We start from the raw sequence: 25,115 nt of genomic DNA on the forward strand, positions 1-25,115 counted from the left end.
TTACATTTTATGCATCCTTTTAAAAGCTGATGGTGTAGCTGTCATTTGCTGGTCCTATGGTACAAGACATAGTTTGTGATTGATTTTAACACAATGTACAGATTTTATTCCTTTGAAGGTCCCTACAATAAAATCTTATTTTACATGAATGACTAAATACCTGAATATTTGTTTTGTCCAGACATTCTCCTACTTTAATTTGTATATGCTTTGCAAGAGTATTTGATTAATATGTGTATTTTGGACATCATAAGTTAACTCATGTTAAAAACACTCAAATAGAGAAAAAATTCTAATTGCTTCATATCAGTTTAAATGTAGTAAATGAAATGCTGTAGATGATATTTCTTATATGTATTAATTTGAGAGTAAAATTATAATTCCTGAATTGGAAAAAACATTTGTTTATAAATCATGAGGTGCATAGCTTTCAGTTAAAAACCCCCAAGCTATATAAATATTTGCCTTTTAAATAACGATTATGAGGTTTTGGGGACCCTTTTTTTAATGGAACGGCAAATTAAAATGGTCTGATGAGTTTTGTCAAAGCTTTCCTGCTTTTCTCACTGGGACAGTATTTTTCTAGTCAGATATTGCTGGGAGTCTTGGCATCCCATTGTTTTTCTATGGTTAAAATTCTTGGTATTTTCCCCTTTTCTGCTTTACAGACAATAAATCAAAACATATGCAAGTTCTATGAGATGCTGGTTGAGAGATGAATTTGTTGATAAGAACATGGAATTAGTCACAGATGAGTGTAAGCTTCTTTCTTTTAGGTTCATCTTATTAGTAAGTATTTTGAAAACATGGTCTGAAAGAGATTTCGTAGCAAGCACGTTAAACACTGTTAAAAAAAGGCTGAGAAACTAAAAAATTAGTGTTGTTCCCCAAGGAAAAGTTCCTTTGCATGCATTTATAAAATTTGATGGATTTATTGGGCATGCTACACTGCAACTTTATTGTAAGTAATACTTGTCCCAAATGGCAAATTATATTCTCACTGCCAATGTTGTTCTCTGTAGATGTTTATGTAACTTTCACTATTGTGATGATTTTGCTAAAATTGTCTTGCAGTTTAAAAGAAGATTCCAATGCTTTTCTGCTTGTATAGGAAAAACTGGCAAGCTATCCTTATTATCTTACAGTCACTGGAAGACACTTGACCCATCTTGACCTCTTTCTTTCATATTAGTTTCTCCATCTGAGTCTTGCTACCAAAATGAAAGGGAAAAAAAAAAAGATTTTGTTGAGTCTGGGCATTTATAAGAGGTTTATTCTTTTGGAGGGGAGCGGGAGGTTTGGGTAATGATTTTACTCATCAAAATCCTAAGTAAGATAGGTTATAGAAACAAAAGTTTGATTTTTAAAAAAAAATATATTTTCTTTTAGTTCAGGGGAGATTGGATTAGGATTTCACTCATCAAAATAGTGGGAAAACATAAAAACAAAACTAGGGAACAAGTCAGCATAATATTTTTTCTCCTGTTTTTTTTTTTTGTGCTAGGCTTTGACTTGATGGTACTTAGAAACTTTTGCAATAATAATATTGTAGGTAACTGTAACTTGTGCTCTACAGATAGGGTAGCAAAATAGCTTAGAGAGTAAATCAAAACAGTGGAATGGAAATAGGCTTTTGGATACAATTTTCCACTACCTTTGTGTTTAGTAGGTTGCACAGCTGTGTCTTTAAGTGTGTGAGAATCCTGTGATAATTGAAACAGCAGAATGGAACATCATATGTGAAAAGCCAGTGAAAAAAAGAACATCTGATTTAGGAAATGATGATTGTGGCAGGCACCTTTAGTTACCACATTAGCAGAATGTGAAATTCAGTTTACACCTGAATTTCAGTTTACACCTGAATGTGAAATTCAGTTTACACACGTTAAGAAGGATGTGCTACTAAACCTTATTAAACCCACAGTATTTCACCATGACTTCAGGAGTTTGAGACTGGTTGGGAATCTTTTTCCCTCTTTTAGCTGAAATCTGAGCCTTCAGTATTTTCACAGAGAACTCATTCACTATATTAGTAAATGGTAGCCACTACCAGAGCAGTCTGACTGCATATTTTCTTTGATAAATTGATGATGAGGCAAGGTGCAATGATGTTTGTGACTCTCCCATACTGGTGGTGGTAATTCCTTTGTTCACTTTGCACATGCAAGATAAACAAATATCTATGCAAGATTTGCTTTTTGGGCACAAAGTGGATCTTCCCAAGTCATTTTGTTTAAGTTAGTCATCACTTAATGCTACAGCAAGTGGGAAGGCATCACTGTTGGTTTTTTTTTTCGTTTAGAACAGCATCACAGTGTTACTATGTGGGGAAAAGGAATCTGCTTTCTTTCAAATCTGCTGTCATTTGATTCTTTTCTCAGCTGCTTACGAAGCTGCCAACTAAAGTACTACTTACCATGAATACATTAGAGAAAAGTAAATTGGCACTTTCTGTAGAATGCAGCAATTTGCATTCCCCTCTCTTACTGAGAGCAATCTGTATTACATTCTTCAGAGTTTCAATATTTTTCTCCCCCTAAGAGGTATCATCTTGTATTTCCTGGCACTTCAACCAGAAACTTGTCCATTAAGATAAATTTTCTTAATACTGATTTAACTTTCACTAACATATTTGCTCTTGTAATCAGTCTCATAATTATATTCTCATCTGGCTTTAAATTATTACTTTTAAGTCTTTAGCTTCAGCAACTGAGGGTGCAGTCAGTTCAGCCCCAGTGTATAACTTCCAACCAAAGCACTGCAGCAATATTTGCTTTCCTTTATGACATAATATCTTCTTTGGCGTCTTGACCAGCTTCTTTCAGCTTACTTCTCTAACTCCAGTCCCTGTAATATTTCTGTTTGGGTCATCCTCAAGTCATTGAAAGAAAACAACACTCATTTGTGTAAAGCCTGTACCCTGTGGCAATTTTGCCAAAAAAAACCCCTAAGATGGCAATTAACACAATCGAGTGAAAAGTGTTGGTGTTCAGTGATTTAGAGGTTTGTTCTGCTGAAGGTGTTGTGTCTGTGAAGTAGCCTGAAGGATATGAAAATGCAGCCTCATAGTCTGAAAAAAATTGTCTTGTGCCTGAAGTCAGCTGGAGAACAACTCGGAGCTTTTGCAAAAACAAATTGTTCAGTGGGTGAACTGCATGAAAGTGCTGCTGGTTGTTTGCTTCCTCACTGTGCAACGGATCCACAATGAAAGGGAACTTTGCAAAATCTGCATTTAACTTCTGAAATGCCTTGGTGTGTGATGTTGGAACATTATGTTAGTCTGAGAACGACAAAGGTGAAAAATCCACTGACTTCTGTAATATTCATGAAATATATGTTGTAACATATGGCTGTGCTGCTCTTTACTTAAGAATAGCCTTATCTTGAGGTGGCTACCATTGCTAATAACAAGATACTGAACTAGATGATCATTTGGTCTAATTCATTTGATGCTAACCATTCTCAGATTTGTGATAATTTTTCACTAAATCAGTTATACACTTTAATTTTATGCTTCTTGTTTTAGAGAGGGAGTGGGGAGAGAGGAAAATATAAGTAGTTTTATACATATGTGTGAGATTTTAAAGAGAAAATTTGTGAGAAAACTCTGGGTGAAAAATTCACTATCTCCCCTTTTCAGCTTGATTCTGAAAAACCCACTTGTGTTCATATTGAATTGTTTCTCTTTGCTGATAAGAAAAAAAATCCAAGATGTATTTCAGGATAATAGATGGAAAACCACCAATTGATTGAAAAATGTAAGTTCTAAGATGGAGAAATTGGTTCCTTTCTTAGTGTTTCTAGTTACTGTATTAAGAATACATCAGCATGCAATGAAATATTTCAGCATAAGATTTTTGCACATCCTTCTATTGAAGGAAGATAAAATGTGAGGTTGTTCCCTCTGTCTGTTCCAACATGATGCATTAACAGTGTGTCAACACAGCAGTAAAGGCTTTTACTGTGTGTAATTGTAAAATAATGCCAATAGGTAAATGGGAAAAGGATGTTTGGGGAGCAATTTCTAGATCTTGCTTTCTGCAAAATAAACACCACTTTAAAAAAAAAAAAAGGGGTTTGGGTTTTGGATGACAGTAAAAGTGGTGCAGAATGCCAGAACACCAAAGCAACTGCACCGGAGCAGAGCAGTAATCCACCTAGCACTATTGCTTTCCTTTGATGGTGATTAGAACCACATGCTCCAAAGGAAAATGCTTATAATGGGCAATTAAAGGATCTGCACATAGCAGGCTTTTTTTCCCCCCTCTGCCCTCCCTCCCCCAGTTGTCATAAATTACTGGTTGGCCTTTACTCCGACGTGCAAGTCTGACAAAACCTAGAAGGAACAGGAAATGATCTAAGTGTGGTTTTAGACAGTTTTTTTTTTTTTCATTACCTACATAATAAGAAAAAAACCCCTCAACTTTCTACCTTTTAGAACCTTTTTGAAACATTTAAAGATCCTAAAAAATATATCTAAAAAAGATGATCAGATCAAATAAAACAGGCAATAAGAACTGAGAACTTTCTACAGCAGACAAAGTAGATGCTGTCCTGCTGATACTCCTGGGTACAAAAGCAGAAGTAGCATGTCTTTTTAAAAACAACCAAATGAAACAAACGTGCAAAAAAAGAAACAAAACCCCAGCCAAACAAACAAAAAAAAAATCTGCTTGCAGGGAGTAGTATTAGCTGTAAGAATGAGCTTGCTGAAGGCTTCTTTGAAGCTTTAGCATACACTGGATCATTTTTGCTCTGTTTTTTGTGTCTGTGCTGAGGGCAAAGTTACTGAAAATAGTAACTAAGCTTGTGAAAACTCCAAAGTGACTTATTAAAGCTTACTTAGGTGCAGCTCTTGTCAAAGATTTGTATTTGCAGGGGAGATCAGGATACTTGGAGTCTGCTGGAAACATTGTGGTGGCGAGACACCTGCATGATCCAGTGTTGTTCTTACGTGTCCAGCCAAATATATTGCAGGGACTACTTAGTGTACAGAAGAGTGTTAATTAAAGCAATTAAGAAGTGAATCTCTTTTCACTGAAGGAAGATTTTAGGGCTCTTAAAAAAGCAAAAGTAATGTCTTTCATAAAAGAGTGCAGCAGAGTCAACAACTGAGTCGTTGGACAGGGGATGTGACTGTTTCCGTCAGGATATGTGTCCAAACCTCAGAACCATGAAAGCACACACAGCTTCTGTTCAAAGATTGTGGCTATCTGCAGACTTCACAACCCATTGGCCATTTTACACCCTTGGATAAATAAATTGTGTATAGAGTCAGGAAGTGATAAGTATTAGGGTTCCAAAAATACCGTAGTTTTTTTTCCCCTCTTCCGTTTATTTTCATGGGAAGGTTTAGGGAGTGGAGAAATACCATGATGATTCTAAATGCCCAGGGTATGGTACTGAGGGCTGCATTTTGTCTTGATCACAGCAGTCTACACAAGTGGCTGCTGTTTTGGCCTGCAGGATTTCACAACAGAACGTTGTCTTTGTTATCTAAATAATGCTGCCTCTACTTTGAGACTCATTCTTTGGTTGCATCACCTTTAGTTCGTACTGTATAAAATTTAACTACTTATTAACATACTTTTTTTCAACATCTACCTTTTCTACAGAGAGGGAAAAGACCTCTAATAATAAATAAGACCCCTAAGGCTTCAAGATTGTAAAATGCTCTGGGGTTTTTTTTCCATTATTAAATTATATGGATAAAAAACAGTTATTGATTGTAAGCTGCTACAAAAGACTAATCTGGAAATAAAAGCAATGGATCAATCTTGTTTGAAAGGCAGTCATGAAAAGAAATGGGTATGTAACACAACCTTTTTCATATTTTACAATAAATTTATTTCTTATCTAGTTGTAGAATTTGGCTTTTGAATGAGGTGATTTTTCACAGAGTTGATTTCTGAATCAAGTTGCTGTGGTGTTGGTTTCATTGTTTAGTTAATTCTATGCTTGGTTGCTATGGAAATACTTATTTACGGAGCTAATGCCTAATGGTGTCAAACAGATGCTACTGGCAACTAGGAATCCTTTATATTTGATCAATGAAAGACTCAGTCAGAAGTAGAAACTCAATTTTGTGCTCGTTTTTCTCCGTTATAATTTTGGAGCATGGAATGGAACGGATGTTCCCAAATAGGACAAGTTTTATTTTTGTTATAAGCATTAAAGCATACATTGAGTCTCTTAAAAAGTATCATCAGTGAAATGAAATCCTATTTTAGGTTTAGGGAATTGTATAGCAATGATACAAATTTTAATATTGTGTGTGGCCTTAGTGTGCACGTTTCAGCTTGGAAAAAGGAGAATATTGTTGGTTTTATTCAGCTTTTAAAAATTATTTTTACATTTCTAAAGCTCCAAAATTTTATTTTTTTTTAGCTGTGTATTTTAAATCTCTGCATAAGCATTAACATTGTTCTTACTATAACTTGTCACAAGTAATTCTAGGGTAACTAAGCTGATATGGTTTTGTATTTTATGAGTTAAATTATTAAGAAAACATCATTGCAAAGTTGTCTAGTCAAATATATATTTAAGATTAAATTTTTTTAAAAAGGTTTAAAAATGCTTAGTGTACTTTTATAGTAATTTCAGTCATCTATAGCTTGACAAAAGTAAAATCCATACTGTTTTACCATGGTTAAGCCTTTGGAAGTTGAAAATGCTCCTCAAACAGATTTTTGGATAAATGGAATTGTGGTATTTGTATAAAGAAGGTCTAAAAAGCCTCCACCCTCCATGGCATCAGCTCTTCTGAAAGACACATCTATTTCTGGCCCTGGAACCACTGGGTGCACTGCCACAGGAAAGATAACCTTTCCTATGGAACAGGAATTAAAAACCAAACAAACCCCCTGAAGCCCTGCTGGTTTGCCTTGATTGTCTTCTCCCATTTCTCATCTGTTTTTAGTTTGCTTAGACTATAAACTTCTCAGAGGAGCATTTACTGCCTTTTATTTTGTGAAAAACAGAGTTGCCTTGCTGCTGCTGCTGGAGCTCGAAGCTGGTTTAGGGAAGGCCCCTGTTACCATTACCTTGTTATTTTTTTTAACATGCTTCTGATGTTGCTAATGATGTGTGCTTTGCCAAAGTGCTGTCCTTAAGCTTTGGTGATGGTTAGGTTGATATCCTTGTGTTCAACTAGCATGGGATCTCTTCTGAAGTACATGGAAATATTGTTTTTATTGTTTGAGAAAACATAGGCCTGATGCCTACTGTCCTTTTTTTTTACTGCATATATCCACTAAGTGATAGGTATTTAAAATCTCCCAAGATCTGACTGAACACCCATAGTACTGAATACAGTGTTCATTGTTCAGAACAGCAACTTTAACAACTTTTTTAGCCTTTAAAAACTTATTTTCAGAGATGCAAATTCATTCTCTTGAGGCTCTTAGGCTGTTTTGAGTGACAAGTTTCAGTTTGACCTATGCTGGCTGATGATGGCCAAATAGGGAAAAGTCACTTGTACTTAAAGGGGTTCTCTAAGCTGGCTTGTCTTCTTTTAGCCACATTGAAATTTATTTCTGAGACTAAATAGATTCAATTATTATATTTGAAAGTAATACAGACCCTGACTGTTACAGAACAAGGTGTGGTGTATGTGTGGGTTTTTGTTTTGGTTAGTTTTTTTTTTCTATTTGAAGCTATTTTCTATTGAAGCTGTCCTTCAAGCCCCTGAGCAGCTTGTCAGGCAATTATACAAAATCAGAAAAGAGTGTTCACGGCTCTCTGGATGAACTGGGAAGACTCTGGGCTTGGAATGAGAACTTCTCTTCCAATCTGACTGGTAATGTCCTATGCACATTTCTGGTGGGAATGGCTGTATTTGCCACCTTTCAGAAGTTCATCTGCAGTATCAGAGCCCACTGAAGCTGGATTTTCAGAGGGGCTCCAATGCGTGCGATTGCTGTGATGTTGCCCCTGACCATGGACGCTCAAAGCTGAAGTGTGAGTTACTAAGCAGAGGTCTAAGTTGCAGCTTGGAACTTTTATGACTCAAGTCCATCCTAGATAAGGTGTTTCTTGATGGAGGAGGTGAGGGAAGAACGTTATGTGCAATGGATTACAAAATCTTAGTATTACAGAGTACAGATCTTTCTGCAACAAGTCTCATGGTTGCAAAATCAGAAATTGCTGAGGCTCTGCCTAAGACCTATTTTAAGGTCTCTTGGTCTGTTCACAGTAGGTCAAAATAAAGGGTGTCTTTTCACTCCTGTTGTAAGATTAGTGTGCCTCTGGGAATACTTTGTAACTTTTCTTGATGCACAGTCATGAAATAAAACTTAGACTGCTAAGCTCTCAAGAAAAAAGTAATGCCAGAAATACTGCTTGTTTAGTATTCCAGATTTAACTTGCAATGCAAGGAGTTAGGCTGCTTGAACTAAGTCTGGTAGATAGTGAGAGAAAGAATAAAATGTTCTTAGTGCAAAGGAGAAAATTCTTCTTTAAATGGGGAAATAGAATTTATCAGCTGTTAACCTTTAAAATCGTCACCCTCCTTGTTTTTCAAACCCTGGCAATTCTGCAGAAGGTGTGTTAAGGAATATCCTGCTGCTTTCTGCTACTTTCTCCAGAAATTGTTTTTGTGGGGGAGGCTTTCTGGATTTTGAGTGCCATCTTGTGGTGCGTTCTGAGCACCTAGGGAAAGGTAACCCCCCTTTCGCTACTTCTAACCTGCGAGGATGTGCTTAGTGCAGAGATGTACCCAGTCCCATTTATTGGAAATATATTCATTGCTTATGGAGGTCTGCATGTTTTTCCAGTCGTGTTTAGCAGCTGAGATTGCTACTTTGTACCTCAACTTCTCATCAGTTCATTTTAATTACTTTGATGTGTAGAATGTGGAATGACTCCTGAAAATATGGCAGGCTGTGGTAGCCTGCTGGCTGTGTTAATATACTACCTTGTCTTCTCTCAGGAGATATGGCTTCTAGTTAATGGTGATATATAATGAATTAAAGAGAAATCTGATAGAAAAGTACATGTAAAGTGAAGTTGTATTAATTTCAAAACTGTTTTATTTTATTTGCTGTAAAATTGGTATAAGTGAAGAAGCTTAAATCTTCTGGTTTAAATGACAACAGAAAATTTTCAGTGATGAATCCAAGCTGTAAAATTTTTCATTTGAATAAAACTACATAAAGTTATGCCCCATCATTTAAAATATCAAACAATTATTTGCATTGAAAGTAGATTGGAAGATTTGTCTGCCTTGTGTTTACTGGGTAAGCGTGGGTCATTAGAACCTGTTTATTTACCATAGCAAGGCTTAAACCAAAAGGAAGGTTTTGAACCTTTTTGGTCACAAAGATTAACCCCCAAAATTATAGCTGATGTGAACGTGTGTATGAGTACATGTTGTTTAAAGGATGAATTAAGGAGTTGCAGTAAATGATTTGGTTCAGAAATATTCTGGAGTAAGCAAGACGTTTATTGGTTTGGTATTTTGTTTGTTAGTTAAGGGTTTTTTTATTGTTATTGTGAGCTCATTTGTAGCAAACAAATAAAATCAGCTAACATACCACATATTCAAAAGAAAAATAAAACACTCTGAGAGGAAAACCTCTTTTGTGTCCCCTAATGGAGGCTGCATGATTACGAGGGAGCTGACGCAACTCTGTGGCCCATTAGTATCAAAGGTTACTAATACAACTAACAAAACCCATGTGGACAGCTGATCTCTGCTGCTGATTGAGGCAAAAGTTAATGAAGCAGATTAATGCAGTCTCTATGTGCGGGGACAGAATGAAACCAAAAGATTTACTGATGTTCAATACAGTAAGGAAACGTCAATCTAGAAAGAGACGCTTCACAACGAAGAAAATTTAATAAAACCACTCAAACAAACAAACAAATGAAAAGAAACAACCCAGTCTGGCAAGATGTTGCTAAAACCAAATGCATCATGGCAAAATGGGTATGGCCACAGAATGTTGGTCATTATCTTACTGTTTGTCGGTGACAAACAGTTTAAAAAAAAAAAAAGAGAAAAAGACATGGTAGCTAGATTACTCACATAAAAAATCCCCCAAAACTCTCAAATACCTAAATTCTTAATTCTTGATTTTGATCTGCTTGCCTTACCCAGTATGATTTTCTGATAGAGCACAACTTACTCCCAGTTCAAGCACATGTTTCATGGTAGATCTCTTCAGTTTTTCTAGCAAGTAGATGTCATAACTATTAACTTTAAACACAGTTTAGTGGCATCTCTGTGAAGACAGCTGAGGAGAAAAAGAGCCTTTAAGTGCCTCCCTTGCCTGGGCACTGTTGACATGTCCCCACCTGTGTTTCTTTTTTGACACTTTCTGCACCTTCCTCTGGACAAGCACCAGACTGGAACATTGTGCTTTCTCCCTGGAAGTGCTGTTAGTGCCAGAGGAACAAAAACATACCTAGTTCTCACCTGTAAAAATAAGCAGAAGAGCTTCCAGGATTGCAAAATATTAATTACCAAGTGGGGTATTGGCATGTTATTTGTGCTCTGTAGCAATGTAAAAAAGTGAAAAGCTATGTTTAATTTATGAATACGCATTTTGCAGACGGATTAATTTATCAAAGAATAATTAGAATCTGTCGAGAAGTCATGAAGACTGAAAGCTTTTGAAACAGAACAGACATCTGAATTTCATTTCTTGTATGTTGTTTTCATTTTTTGTCAGTATAAAAGACAAATTAAGTGAGTGCTGTTGACGTACTTGAAGCTGATAGCATCTTCAGATTGTGTTGCTGACGTTCTTTTGTGGGTTTGGTGGGTTTAGTGAGGTTATTCGGAACATGGGGCTTTGTAGCCATGTTCAAGCAAAGCCTAACAAAACCTCCTGCAAGAAAATCTTTTTAAAGATACCAATTTTTAACCTCTCTTTGGAGAGATTTTTGCCCCTTTTAAAAGTATATGATTTAATGCTTTCTTCACTGTATTTACAAAAATTGCTTCTGTTTGAATGATTCTGAAAGAAAAAATATTTTGGAGGTTTTAGGCTAGATTTGCTTTTCTATGTTGAAGTGAACAGGAGCAGGAAAGCAGCATCACCATCAGATTTAATGTGTATGTTGAATGATTTATGAGCAATCCAAAAATATTGAAATAAGACCATATTATTCTGTCATCACGATATCTCTGTTACATGCAATTTCTTTAAACTCTTCTTTAGGGCTCCTGCTGGGTAGCCTTAACTGAGAATATGGCCCAAATTACATATGAAAAACAAAAGGAGAAACATTCCCCTTTGCATCACATAATCAAAATTTATGCCACTGCTGTTTTTCAACATTAACACATCACCATTTATTAATTACCTTTAACCATTAATTACCATTAACACATTACCTTTTTATTAATTTTTTCTTTTCTCCTTTTTTTTATCTTTACAGATGATACTTTGGGATTGGGATTTGAAGCAATGGTACAAGCCCTACTACCAGGTCAGTATATTATGATTTTAATTGTCTTTTTCTTTTTTTTTTTTTTTGTGAAATCTGATTGAGTACAGATTTCAAAACTGTTCAAAATGTCAAATTTCAGTTCTTCTGTTGATGCTGTATTTGCCTATTTTTTCTCTCTGTCTCTTATATTGTAGTAGACTCTTGTTGTTCCTGTTCAGAGCATTATGCAAAAGTAAAACGAATCACTTTTGTTTGGATAAATTTTTTATAACTTCTTTCAGTAGAATCAGGGTTAATAAAAATTATGAGGTTGTGGAAATTGTACCTCTGTAAGGAGCTCTAGAAGTTTGACTGCCAAAATTTGTTGATATTGTTGGAAGAGAAGGAAGAGTGAGTTTAATGCTGAGACAAAGTAATGAAAGTAGAGATTTAAAAATTGCCAACAGATTTCAAATAGAGAAAAGGAAGATGAAAGCTAATGTTGAATTGTGAATTACTTTTTAATATGTGACAAAAACCTGCAGACAGTGCTGTCTGAATGTCTATATATATATTTTCTTTAAAAGAAATTAGGTTGCATTGATTTTTTTTTAAATTTATTTTTGCTAAATTTGCAATGCACAAGATACTTGAAACAAAGAATAGCATGAAGTGTTTTGGCATGTTAACGGTTTGCAGCATTTCCATCTCTTGCAGAGTGCTGGCAGTGGGAGTGGAGTCGATCTCTCAGTGCTGAACGAGGCTCGGAACATGCTCGCGGAGCTCCTGAGTGACCCATGCCTCCCCCCACACGTGATCTCCTCCCTTCGAAGCATTAACAGCCTCATTGGTGCTTTCTCAGGAGCATGCAGGCCAAAGGCCAGCCCATTCACTCCCTTTCCTGGCTTCTTCCCCTGTCCTGAAATAGAGGAACCTGCTGAAAAAGACCGGAAGCTGCTCAAGGTCTAACATCTTTTATTTGCATTCACGTGTGTGTTGTAATTAAAAAAAAAAATAGATAAAGGGAAATTAATCTAGAAAGAATGCTATGCGTAGCAGGTTCTCTAGTGAGTACCTGTGGACAATGTTTAATGTCAAAAGGGAGCGGCTGTGAAAACACATTGAATGAAATGGAGATAAGTACTAAAATGCAAATTCAGGTGGTTGATGGGTAGACAGTACAAGCACTGGTCTGCACCCTGATCACAACATTCCTCAAAACAACAGCAAATATAAACTGAAGGTGTTATAGTCTCATGATATGGGACAAACAGGCTTGTTCTTGATTCTTCTACATTCTTTATCTAACCATTAATGTCAGTGTGGTTTTTTCATTGACCTTTTTCCCCCAAGAAATTTACTCTTGTGGGCAGCAAACCAGCCATCACACAGAAGCAAGTCAGCTATGTAAGAGGAAAAAGTATCCCTTCTTTTTCTTCAGCAAATCACTTGATGTGACCAGTGTAAAATCTACTGTCACTTCTCCATTAGCCTGGGTTAGTAAGTGAAAGCAAGAGTGTAGTTACTATATGAAATGCTAAAGAATGTGGTGGGAAAAAGATTATGATACTGGAATTTATCTGCAGAGCACCAGAGCTAATAATTCCAGCCCAGTATTGACAGCTTGAGGCGATTTGTTGTGGAGGCTGCTCTGGGACATGCCCTGTAGTTGTTTACATTTCCAGGAAGTGGGCAACTTGACCCAAACTGATCATCTGATTGGTTTAGTATTTTGGAGCCTGATTCAGCCTGTGAAATGCCTGTTGGGAACCATGTTTTTTGGGGGGAAAAACTCCGTATCTATAGGTTAGTCTGTGGAAGATCCTGCAGAACCACTTCAGTATGAAATTCCTTGTAACGTCACATGGATACTTGCAGAGATCAGTTGGGCAGGGATCAGTCATTCAGCATGTTTTTCTTTGTGGATGTCTTTAAAAGCTGCTAAGGATTGGCATACCTTTTAATTCTTAAAATTTCTTTGTAGCTAGTCAAAATAGTGTGAAATGAAAAATATTCATTGCTACAGACCAGTTATAAAGAGTATGCGAGATTGAAATATTATGGTTTTTCACAGCTGGTCTCTTTTTTTCCTTCCTAGAAAGTAACTTTTTCCTCAAGTTCCAGAGATTTTCTGTATATAAATTTTTCTAGTGCTTGCCACAATCATTCAATAATTCTTTGGCTTTGGTATGTTTAAGAGTAAGCCCAAATATTTCCCCCTATCTATGTTACTGCAAGAAAAGGTTTCTTTTGATTTTAAAAACCAGGTAAGTGAGCAAAAATTTCAGGTTATAACACAGCAAAGAAAATATTATGAAAGTATTTCTTCAAAATGGATAATTTTGAAAGGTTCCCGTTCGTTCTTTCCCTTTCTAGGAATATAAAAGGTCTCCTCCATATTTTTTTGCTGTAGATTATGCACATCTTTATTTCTCTTTCCTGAATGGCTTCCAAAATGTGTTCAGTTATAATTTTCAAGTAGATCAGGGGGTCATCAAGTTGATTAGAGGGTTGAAGCACCTCTCCTACAGTGACTGTTCAGCCTGGAGAAGAGAAGGTTTTGGGGTGACCTAATTGTGGTCTTCCAGTACCTGAAGGGAGCCTGCAGGAAAGGTGGAGAGGGAATTTACACAAGCAGGTAGTGGCAGGATGGGGGGAAATGGCTTCAAACTGAAAGAGGACAGGATTAGATGGGATATTAGGTCAGGCTGGATGGCGCTGTGAGCAATCTGGTCTAGGGAAAGGTGTCCCTGTCCGTGGCATGATGGGTTGGAACTTCAGGATCTTTAAGGTCCCTTCCAACACAGACCATTCCATGACTCAGTGGTGAGCTGCCTGATCTCCTCTATAGCAAAGGAATTAAAAACATGGAAAAGAATGTAACTGGGCTTCAGATCTTCAGCTAGTCATAACTGCTTACCTAATGCTAACCCTTCCACCTGGGTTTTTTCAAAGTGTGAATTACCCAGTATTCAGAAAAAAAAAATAAATAGGAGACAAAAAACATTGCAAGGCTGCTCTGCAACAGAAACAGTTTCCACTTCCATCAGGACTGTCCCTAGAACTGTCCCCAGATCTCCCAGTGTATGACAGTAGGATGCTTTCCAGATGGGTGGGTTTCTGCTATTAACAGTCATGATTTTATTAGATTTCACAGTCAAGGCAAGTAAAAGTTGTCTAGGCAAACCCCCGAGTGTGCACACCTCTTATCTCCTGGCCTTGTTGCCCTCGAGAGACCTCCACCTGGAGTAAGAGACCATACCTGTGGTAAGGTACCACATCAGCTGTTTGGCTATAAAAATTAGCAATAAATAGCCCTTACAAACCATAAATAAAATTTTAACATCTGCTTTTACTTCCATGGATTTTAACCATGCTCAAATTACTCAACAGGGATTAAGTAGCAGGAGCAGCCTGCCAACCCCACAGCTGAGACGATCCTCAGGAGTTTCTGGCTTGTCATCTATGGAATCAACATCATCCAGATGGGAAAGGAGTAGCATTAGCAAGAGATCCCATCAGGAATATAACACACCAAGGTAAGCACTGGACAGCATTTTAAGGGCAATAATAATGCTGGAACTTGGCAGCAGAAGTACTGGATGTAGAGTCTTGTGAGTTAAGCCTCCAAATTCTGCCAGCATAAACTGGAAAAGTTAATGATGTACTATGCTGTGTAACTCAGGTTGATCTTAAGTAGAAATCAGGTTGTTCTGAGGTTAAATATTGTGCTCTGTCATAGTAAGCAAAACTTGATATAAGCTTGAGTAGGAAATGAAAAAAAAGTCCAGCATACATGATTGCAAAACAAGCTAGTGTCTAAACTTGCACTGACTGCCTCCTTCTTTTTGTTGAATATATGTATCACTTGCCAACTTCCATATACCCATGCATAGTTAAAAAGGTGAGACAATTTTCTTGTGGTTGGTAGCCACTGTTGTTGGCATTATAATGTTTATTACTCCTCCAGTCATCAAGCAAGTTTCAAGATAAATTAAGGTAGTAATCTCTTCTCTACTTGTTAGTAACTATGGTGCAAATAGACATTTTATTTCCAGAATCAGATAACATTCTGAATTAGGATTAAGATCAATGGGTTTCTTTTCCTTTTTGTATAATGTTGTATATTAGTGAAAATTCACACATTTAATTTTATTTAAATGTATAAATGAGTATGTCTTTACTTCTGAAATCTGTTAAAAATGTGGGTGGCTTTGCTTTTCTTGTTTTGTTTGTTTTGTTTGTTTGCGGTTTTTGTGTTTGGGTTTTTACTTGATTTGGTTTTTTGTTTGTTACTTTTTTCTTTAAATTGTTCCACACAGGTCATAAGGAAATATAACATGCATTTTTTTAAAAAAAAAAGTGAATTATGCTGATAACTGGTAATTATTAGTAGTAGATGGAATTTATATACGCATGTCCAAGAATTTACTTATCAGTATTATATTTAATATTAAAGTGACCCGCTTGAATAATTTGTCCCTTTCAGTGGTTTTTCACCCTTGAATAAAATATGGTCTTTTAAGTTTTTACTTTGTAAACTTGATTGTAATTTGTGTATGAATTACAATTAAAGATTCTAATATGAGCAGTAGTAGTCATTAAAAGATTGTATTTCCATGCTGACCTGGTGTCCAGATGAACTTCCCCATTTGTAGCCACTGGAAATAACCAGGGACCAGAGAAATTGCTTTAACCTTAGCAACCATGGGATTTCAATTTGAGGCTCAGGCCTCCTGCTGCAGTCTCAGTGTACATTTACAGAGGGCTTCCTCACTTTCCTACTATTCAAAAGCAGCTCTTCTGTTTTATTTGTATGCAGATTTTTGACTTGGTTTCTCATTCAAACACAAGCTCAAAATGTAAAGTTCTTCCTCATGCTGAGGTGAAGCTTCTCATGTTTTAGTTTATGGCCATTGCTCCTCCTCCTCTTGCTGGGCACCACTGAAAAGAGTCTGGCACCATCCTGTTAGCCCTCCTCTGAGACAGTTATATACATTGATGAGATCCCCTCTCAGCCTTCTCTCAACTAACCAGGCCCAGCTCCTGCAGCCTCTCCTTATATAGGAGATGCTTCAGATCCCTCATCATCTTATGGCCTCCACTGGACCCTTTCCTGTAGCTGGAGATACACAGAAATAAATCCGTGTTTATTCTTGAACTCATTTTTCATATTCATCTATTTAAACTAGTGTTGGGAGATCAAGAATTATTTCTGTATTGGACTTTTTTTGCCATCGGCTTAAGGAAGATTAAATCTGTTTTGGTAAATACTCATTTCCCCTTCTGAAGAAAAATAGTTTTACATTAACTATTTTCACTTTGAAGTAAACACATACAGTTATTCTTAATTGCATATTACATTTTTGTTCCCTAAAGGAAATACAATTTTAAACCATAGAGTGAAATTTTGTCCCTGGAACAGCAGATGGCAGGATTGAGCAATCGAGTTTAAGGACTTGGCCAGGGAAGCAAAACACACTTTGATGTCAAAAACAGCTTCAGTTTTAAGTTTATAATAAATAAAACAAACACCTAATTGAATATTCAAAATTTATGTGGCTGTGTAATGTTTTAATTGTATTTCCAAAGTGATCAATCTTCAGATCTGTTAGGAAGCAGCCTGCTTCAAATATTCAAGGAAGGTAGCATGTTAGAAACTAAAACCTATGACACATAATATGAGTATATTTACTGCATCATTTTAGGATGGGTTAAGTTTTTTGTTGCTTTCAATCAGTACATAGCAGTTTTTATTTCATGTAATTGACATTTATTTTCTAGCTGGTTTTGAATTTGACAGCTTTGTAGTATTTTTCTTGAATGGTGGTGGACCTGTCACAGGGCAATGTAGCTATTTTAAAAGCATTTTATTTAATAAAAGTGGAAGACAAACTAAGAAACAATGAAAAAAAAATCCTCACTGTTTTCTTTTCAGCCAAGGATCTCACTCAAATGGGTCTTTTGGTGCAAACTTGCTGACAATACCAAAGCAAAGATCATCCTCTGTGACCTTGACTCATCACATGGCTCCCAGACGAGCAGGTAGGATCATGCCATTTGTACAGTAACAGGATGGCACATCACAGGTTTTTTCATGTAAACAAAGCACTAAAATAACTCCAGCATGGCCCTCGTTGTTTATATCCTCTTTTTGTAAACAGCAATGCCTTTATTGTCATCTGGACCCCGTGTCATGTTTGTTTTGGAAGGTGCTTCTCCTGGCCTGAGTCCCGTGGGTTCACCAAGCCATGGATCTGTCTCCAGCGGGGCTTTCAGCAACTGGTCACCTGTGGAGTTCCCTGACACTGCTGATTTCCTCACAAAACCAAGCATTAATATACACAAGCCTCCAGGACACACTCCTAGCTCTCCAGATTTTCAGCAGCCAGTTAAAACACCTGTAGGTTATATGTGTAGCAGGTACTGTAAACTCTGTTATAATTTCAGTCGCTTCGTAAGGGTTGAAAATAATGCAATTAAAATAAAAACAAACAAAAAATCAAGACCCGTGCGCCTACTAGGATTAAAGAAGGACATAAATCTCATAATAATCTGTAATGTGTTATTTAGGGGAGAATAAAGAATGCTGAATGTATGTTGCTGCTTTGAAATGGCCCATCCTTCTCAGCAGCTGTTATTGTAGAGGAGCAATATTCTGTGGAATTTTAGAAAAGGAGCATTTCTTACTTGGGAATTGGGTTCTGTGTTTCTGAATGCTTGCTTAGTTGTGAGCTCTACTTTTTAATAATTCGGGGCTCTAAGTCTGGGGGAGGTGATGGTTGGTTATTATCTAAGGACAGACTAAATCTATGTGTGCCAAATTTAGGAGAAAATACTCTGGTCAGTTGTTGAAGAAATCTTTACAAGCCTTTTTAAAAAAAGTAATCTGCAGATATTTTTCAGTAGAAGACAGCAGTAGCAAAAGAAGAAAGTTACTGAATGTTGTAAATATTTTTCATGTGTTCTGTAAGCTGTGGACGTCAGATACTCAAGCCTGTTCCAATACCAGAACCAGACTCTGCAGAATACAGAGACAGAAAATCAGGTGGGATTTCAAAATAGACAAATACTTGATATCAACTTATTGCTTTTTTTCCCCAAGCTTGTTAAATTAATTTTTTCCTGTATTTTAACCTGTGTACATATTTTATTTTATTTTGTGTTTTAGAATAATGAAAATAAGATTAAATATTGCCTGCTTCATAGTAAGGATTTTAAAACAGGCTTTCACTAATACCTTTATACCTTTATAGTTCTATACTCCATGTATCAAACAAGTGCTTTACTAAGCTAAACTAATCACTTTTGTTTTATAAAAACTATGCTTATAGTTTTTCTTAATCTTCAAATAGGTTTTGTCTAATAAATTTTGTCCTCAATGACTTCTTTTGCATATTTCCTAAATAAAATGGTTTAGAAACAAGCTATTACTTATATTTCTATGACAGATCCGTATGATCAGTTAAAAATTATTAGACAGTAGTAACTTACAAATCAGTTACTGACATAGTATTTCTCTGTGTGTTTTTTAAGGTGAAATTGCAAGTCTTAATGTCTCCAAAGAATCTTTCCACCATACAGAGACGAGGAAAGATGAAAGGAAGGAAATGATCGATCAAACACAAAATATACTGCTTGTAAGCATGTAATTGCCAAAAAACCCCCCTGCAATAACTTTTCTCAATTCACTATTTCTTTATCATTTCTAACTTGCTGTGAAGAGGCCTTTATGTTGCTAAAATAGTAATTTCTAAAGGGTTATGGTGCATGGTTGGAATTCAAATTTTCATTTAACAATTGTTTATCTTACATGAATGTCACTAGCAAATGACGGGAAAGCTTGTGGTTGTATTGATTTTGTTGATCAATATTGATTTGTGTAGATTTAATGTTGAGAGGGTATGCTCAAACACTGGCTAATATTTTCTTTTGGAACTTCATGAAGGATGCAGCAGTGGCAGTGAGACACACAAATGAATGTTCAATACAGTGCTATTAACATTTTGGGTTTATACTTCAGGTGTTTTTAAAACTTTAAAATAGATCAAATTAACCTATTCTTAAAGCTCAGTAAATCTTTGGTTTAGTCTATGCATGTTTTTGCTTTGTTTTATTAACTCATCTTGTCTAAAAATAAATAAGAAGGAAAATTTAGCACCATCTCAGACAGCCCCAGAATCTGCTGCCCAAAACAGGAAAACTCAAGCCTTTAAGTGTGCTATTTGTGATATTGATTTATGATTTTCTCATAGCCATAGTTGCAGCTCCATTCAATAAATTCACTAATGATTTATCATTTTCAAGGCTTTTTTTGCCAACACAACTGATAAATTAATTTTCATTGTTATTTTAGAGATGATAAAGTATCTTAATCTCATACAGGTGGAACAGAGTTCTACATTAGAAACAATGTTATTAGACCATGATTCACTAATGGAGAAGATGAGCAATTGGAATTTCCAAGTTTTTGACCTTGTAAAAGAAATGGGAGATCAGTCTGGAAGGATCCTCAGCCAGGTTTGTTGTCCTTTATTATATGAGGGGAGGGTAGGTAAAGTTGTCCTTTATTTAAACCATGAAGAAATTTTGCAGTCAACATTCATGTGAATACTTGAAATTACATTTATGTGAATATCTTCAAAAGCAGAACTATGACTTCTCATGTACTCCATGTCATTGTAAACCATAAAGAATGGTTTATATATAGAGAACATGCTGCAGTTTTTCTGAATTTCATTCTCAATGTAAATAGGCTAGACTCACACTGACGAGGTTTTGCCATAATTTCCTGTGCAGAATTATCTCGTGCTTTCAGAATTACTACTCTGTTTGGCAACCATTGCTTTTTTCTCTATTTCAGTAAAATATTTCTGCCCCACCTGTGAGGGAAGAGAAGTGATCTTTTAGGCAGCCTTTTGTCTCTTGATCCTACAAACAGTGGGCTTTTTTTCCATTCTGCTTTCTGCACGTAGTATCCCTTTTATCTCTTTCTGATTTATTTCCACACATTTTCATGTTTGCTGAAGCTAATCCTGCTGGCAGGTGCAAGAATAGGATCTTGTTTGCTCTTGCCCAGCTTCTCCCATTCATCAAGGTCATCTGGAATCCTTCTGCCTCTTTCTTTAGAGTGGATTTAGCAATCATGGAGCTTCTGATCTGACTGCTAAACAGTTTTATTTCCAGTACCTTAGTTTTCCACCCTGGAGTGATGTCCCCTATTTTGCAGCTCCTGTTCCTCTGAGCACCTCCCATGCTTCAGAACTTCTTGTTCCTCTCCTGTGTCTAGGAAAAAAAAGTTACAATAATGAGTAGCAGAGACTTGTTTTAAACTTTTTAAAAATATTTGCAGCCATGGGGGAGATTAGACTTTGAAGTACACTAAGTTCTACATGTAAATAATGATATATGGTCCATAAACATATATGGAAGTTCTGAGTACCTTTTTGAAGTACTTCTTCGTTTGCCAGCTAGTTTTGTTAAAAACACTCAAGAGAAATCATAATAAATAGAGGAAATAGCATCTCTTTGCCAAAGTCTCAAAAACAACTTGGAGGGGCTGGTGCTGTTTGTTTCTCTTTGTTTTATTATTATGACTTTGCTGTTATAACTAAATAATTTGAAGTTTTGGATAATAAGTCTGAAAATAAATTTCTGTGTTTTAGGTCACTAATGGAATAAAGCATGGCTTATTTAGCCCTCTAAAAAATTTTGGGGTATATTATTACAAATAAGTTGTGCATAGAATTATCAGTAATGACATAAAAGCTTTTATTATTCTTAATTGAGAAAATCATAAAAATCCACTTTTTTGTGCTAAAAATTTATTAACTATATCTCTATGACAATAGCATTCCAATAATTCTTTAGTGGAATTCCAGTGATTTCCATGTCTGTCAGCAAGTAAAATTTTAAAAACAAGAATATTGTTAAAGTTCAAAAAGCAGAACATGCAACAGTATTTAAATCTTTCAGATTTAAATTAATTTTAATCTTTGCTTAGGTTACTTATGCCTTGTTTCAAGACACTGGCTTGTTTGAAATTTTCAAAATCCCCACTCAAGAATTTATGAATTACTTCTGTGCGCTGGAAAACGGCTACCGGGATATTCCCTGTAAGTGCTCCCTGGTTACACATGGAATTTTGTTATCAGTGGCTCTCCTTTGGTGTGGGAATTTGTATTTCTGGGCTGCTTAGTGTGTTTTTAGTGAATGCATTTGACAGAGCTTAGAACAGGTCTAGAGAATTGCAGGACAAAGTAGGTGGACTCTAAAACTGAATTTGTTCATTTGGAGTTTGAAGATAACCTTAGAGAATTTGAATTTTAGTGGTGGAGTCAAACACACTGAAGTCAATGGGAGAATAGTTGCTGATTTAACAGAAATTTGGATGAGGTCCTTAACAAAATGAGAAGAAAATGTAGAATTTTGATGGTAGTTATTTACCTTGCTGTGCAAGGCAGACAAATTTATTGGAAAACAAAACAAAAAAAACACACTTCCCCACTCCACAGATGTTTGCCCAGCTCAGGTGCTTGTAGGTATCAGATTGCAGGCCACACTTGTTTCTCACCATTATTGATTTAAAAGGCCATTTAATCCCTTCCTGAGGCCCAGGTAGGATGAAGTGTACATAGACACTATTTGTTTAACTGCCTTCTTAAAAATGTTCAGTGATACAGATATCTACCACTAATATTTTAAATTCTGTTTTTCCTTTTAGACTTAATCAAAATATCGCTTCTAGTATGTTTTGTACTTTTCTTTTTTCGTTGTTTTTAGTTTTCCATGTGATAGCATTTTAGATAACAATTTTTTAATTGTGTCTTGCTGATTTTCAGATCACAATCGTATCCATGCCACGGATGTTCTCCATGCAGTGTGGTACCTGACCACACGGCCCATTCCTGGATTCCAGCGAATCCGCAATGAGCACATAATGGAGACTGAAATAGGTGTGTATTCACACAGGCTGTTTTTGTTTTGCTGAAGAATGTTAAAATGAAACTACAGCAGGTAAACCAAATTGCTCTGGAAGAAAATATAGAATTATTCTTATGACTCACTTTTTTTTTTGTACTTTAATATAATGCAGTAGAAAAAAATCACAAAGCACACACCGTTCAGAAATATCATGCAACTGACTTTTAGAAAAATTAGTAGATGAGTAATGGTTAGTTTGTTAGCCAAGAAAACTGGTTCACTTAATAAATTTTCTATGCTGAATGAAACCTCTGTATTCTGCCATAGTCAGGGTATTTTTAGCATTTGAAATACATTAGGCTAATATTTCTTAACTATATTGGAAAGTTAAATAGACCAAAGAAAAAATACCAAAGTATTTAACTTAATTGAAGTTTTCCTTAACAGCTTTAGTATAAAAATTATTGTTTTAGACTTTTCAGTTAGGTATCACATGCAGACTTTCAAACACTGAAGTCACCATCCCAAAAATAACTGCATCAGAGCATCCCTGAAAAGGAAATAATATCTTCAAATTCAAATGTTGTGTGAAGGTACTACCAGTGAAACTTGCTTTTGTGTATCTGTCTGTGACTTTGTAGAACAAACTTTTAAATTTAGAATTTGTAGTTTTTACCTAATTGTATCCTATAAGTAAAGGATAAAAGAAAAAGGTTGTAACATAGCCTTTGATGCTAAATGGGTTGTATTTCAGAAAAATTAAAATCAAGCACTCTCCAAGAACTCTGTTTTAAATGTGTAGTAGAAAAAGACAAAGCACAAGTCATGTGGCTTTTAAAGGGCTGGGGTTTTTTTTTCCAAGTTTGTCCCTATCTGTTGATTGCATCCTGTTGCCTTTTCTTTCTCCAAGTGTTAAATGGATTGGGACTTAACTGGAAAAAAGTGATAGCAATTTTTTTATTCTCCTCTACAAAAAAAAGAAAAATTAAAATATGGAATTTTAATCTTTTTGCTTGGAAACTCTTCCAGTACAAGTATTCTCAGGTTTTTAATCCTTGTTTATTCTATTAAGGCAAGGGAGTTCCTTTGATATTATGCATTAATAAAATAAGTGCTATTTCTTTTCCTTTTTTTAAAGTAGTGACTTTGTCCATGGGAAAGATAATAATAAAACTGTGAATCTTCTTATCATGCAAGTATTTCTAATTCAATGGAGTTAATTCCTTTTGCAGTAGTCTCCACTGCCCCCCTCCAAGTTTGCAAGTTCAAGAAATGGGAAAATTATAGAAACACTAAGGAAGGTGCTGTTTAATTTTTTCTTGGACAAATTCAGGTTGGAGACAAGCAGTAGAATGCTCTGTTAGTGCTACAAATTTGCAACTCAATGGCACTTCAACTTTTCTACAAAATTGTTAATCTATAAAAATTATCATTAATTTTCTTTTTAAAAATATTAGTCCTTGACAATTATTCAGCTTCATGACAGCAAGGATAACTATACTGTGTTTGCAACAGTGTCTGGCTGTTTATACACATTTATAATATATTACAAACATGTATGAAATACTGTTCTAAAAATATTCTGGTTTTGTACTTTGATTTTTTTTTTAGATGAAGCCAGTGGTATTGCCCCAGTTCAGGTCAGCTACACTTCTTCAAAAAGCTGTCCTATTACTGATGACAGTTATGGTGCACGACTATGATCATCCTGGACGTACAAATGCTTTTCTAGTGGCCACAAATGCACCTCAGGTAAGAACCTCTTCACCCAGAAAATCACTTATTTCTGTCTGAAATCAGTATGAAGAATTTTTTTCTATTCTATATCTCTAAAGTAAGTTGTTTTGGATTGAAGTATTTAAGGCCTGATTTAAGAAATAGGGAAATTAAGATGTACTATATTGTGTAGTATTTTTATTTTTCTTTCCTGTTAAATCTGATGTGTTTTGTATGTACTGGTTGTGTATGCATGCAGAAACAACTTTCAATTTGCAAAATTGAAAATAACAACATAAACCAGTGCAGGATAGCATAAAGGATTATTTTATAGAGAGCTGGCCCTAGGTCTGTTAATCAACTATGATGGCGGTTTGGATCTCTTAGTAAGTTACAGACAAGAAACTTATAATAATAATAGCATCAACAATAACAATAGATCAGAAACTGATGGTACAGCTTGTTTGGAGATAAAGGCTTTGAAAATGAACTTTCAACAACTCCTTGTTACAAAGGGAGTTTAGGATGTAGGCAGTTATGTATTTCTGCTGAAAACAGCATACAAGGAGGAACAACACCAAACTACACAGACATCCATCACCAAGTCTCAAAAATGCAAGCATTCCTTGAAAAATTGTAAAAAGTATTGGCAAAATGAAGTTTTTTCAGGTTCTGTTTAATCTATATTGAATTTATCATTTTATAGGGTGTTTTTTATAAACATGGAAGCTGTGAGTAAAATCTGCTACTGTTTTTATATTTTAGTTAGCTTGTTTACAGTTAAAATTTCTGCATTAGCATTAAACATAGCCCTTTGGAAACTAGTGATAGTTTGCACCATTTTCCACTATGACAGTTCTTAAGTGTTTTGGAGTCCTTTTTCTAGTGGGGTTTTTTATTTGTTGTGCTTTTTTGTTTATTTCTTTATTTTTGTTGGATTGGAGTTTTTGTCGTTTTTGTTTTTCCAACGCAGTTAAGAGGAACTAAAAACAAATACTCAGATTTATTTTTTTCTTGTTTTCTTTTTTACATCACTGTGTGACATAAAACACGCACTGCTCCACACATACACTGTGCAAAGTCTTAAGTGTTTTTTGTGT

The 25,115-nt window shown here is 35.6% G+C and overlaps 1 protein-coding gene across 1 annotated transcript in view; it reads left to right on the plus strand.

Annotated features, from left to right (window-relative positions):
- The window catches only part of PDE3B (phosphodiesterase 3B), an 87,864-nt gene that overhangs the window by 58,014 nt on the left and 4,735 nt on the right, over nt 1–25,115 (plus strand). Inside the window, 12 exon segments of the mRNA XM_014309182.2 lie at nt 11,386–11,436; nt 12,094–12,339; nt 14,770–14,915; nt 17,315–17,421; nt 17,589–17,799; nt 18,351–18,424; nt 18,913–19,016; nt 19,762–19,896; nt 21,380–21,491; nt 22,218–22,331; nt 23,911–23,989; nt 23,991–24,051. Coding sequence (XP_014164657.2) covers nt 11,386–11,436; nt 12,094–12,339; nt 14,770–14,915; nt 17,315–17,421; nt 17,589–17,799; nt 18,351–18,424; nt 18,913–19,016; nt 19,762–19,896; nt 21,380–21,491; nt 22,218–22,331; nt 23,911–23,989; nt 23,991–24,051 — 1,440 coding nt within the window.

This window comes from Geospiza fortis, unplaced genomic scaffold (genome assembly GCF_000277835.1).
Source record: "Geospiza fortis unplaced genomic scaffold, GeoFor_1.0 scaffold327, whole genome shotgun sequence".
In the NCBI taxonomy this organism is placed as follows: domain Eukaryota; kingdom Metazoa; phylum Chordata; class Aves; order Passeriformes; family Thraupidae; genus Geospiza; species Geospiza fortis.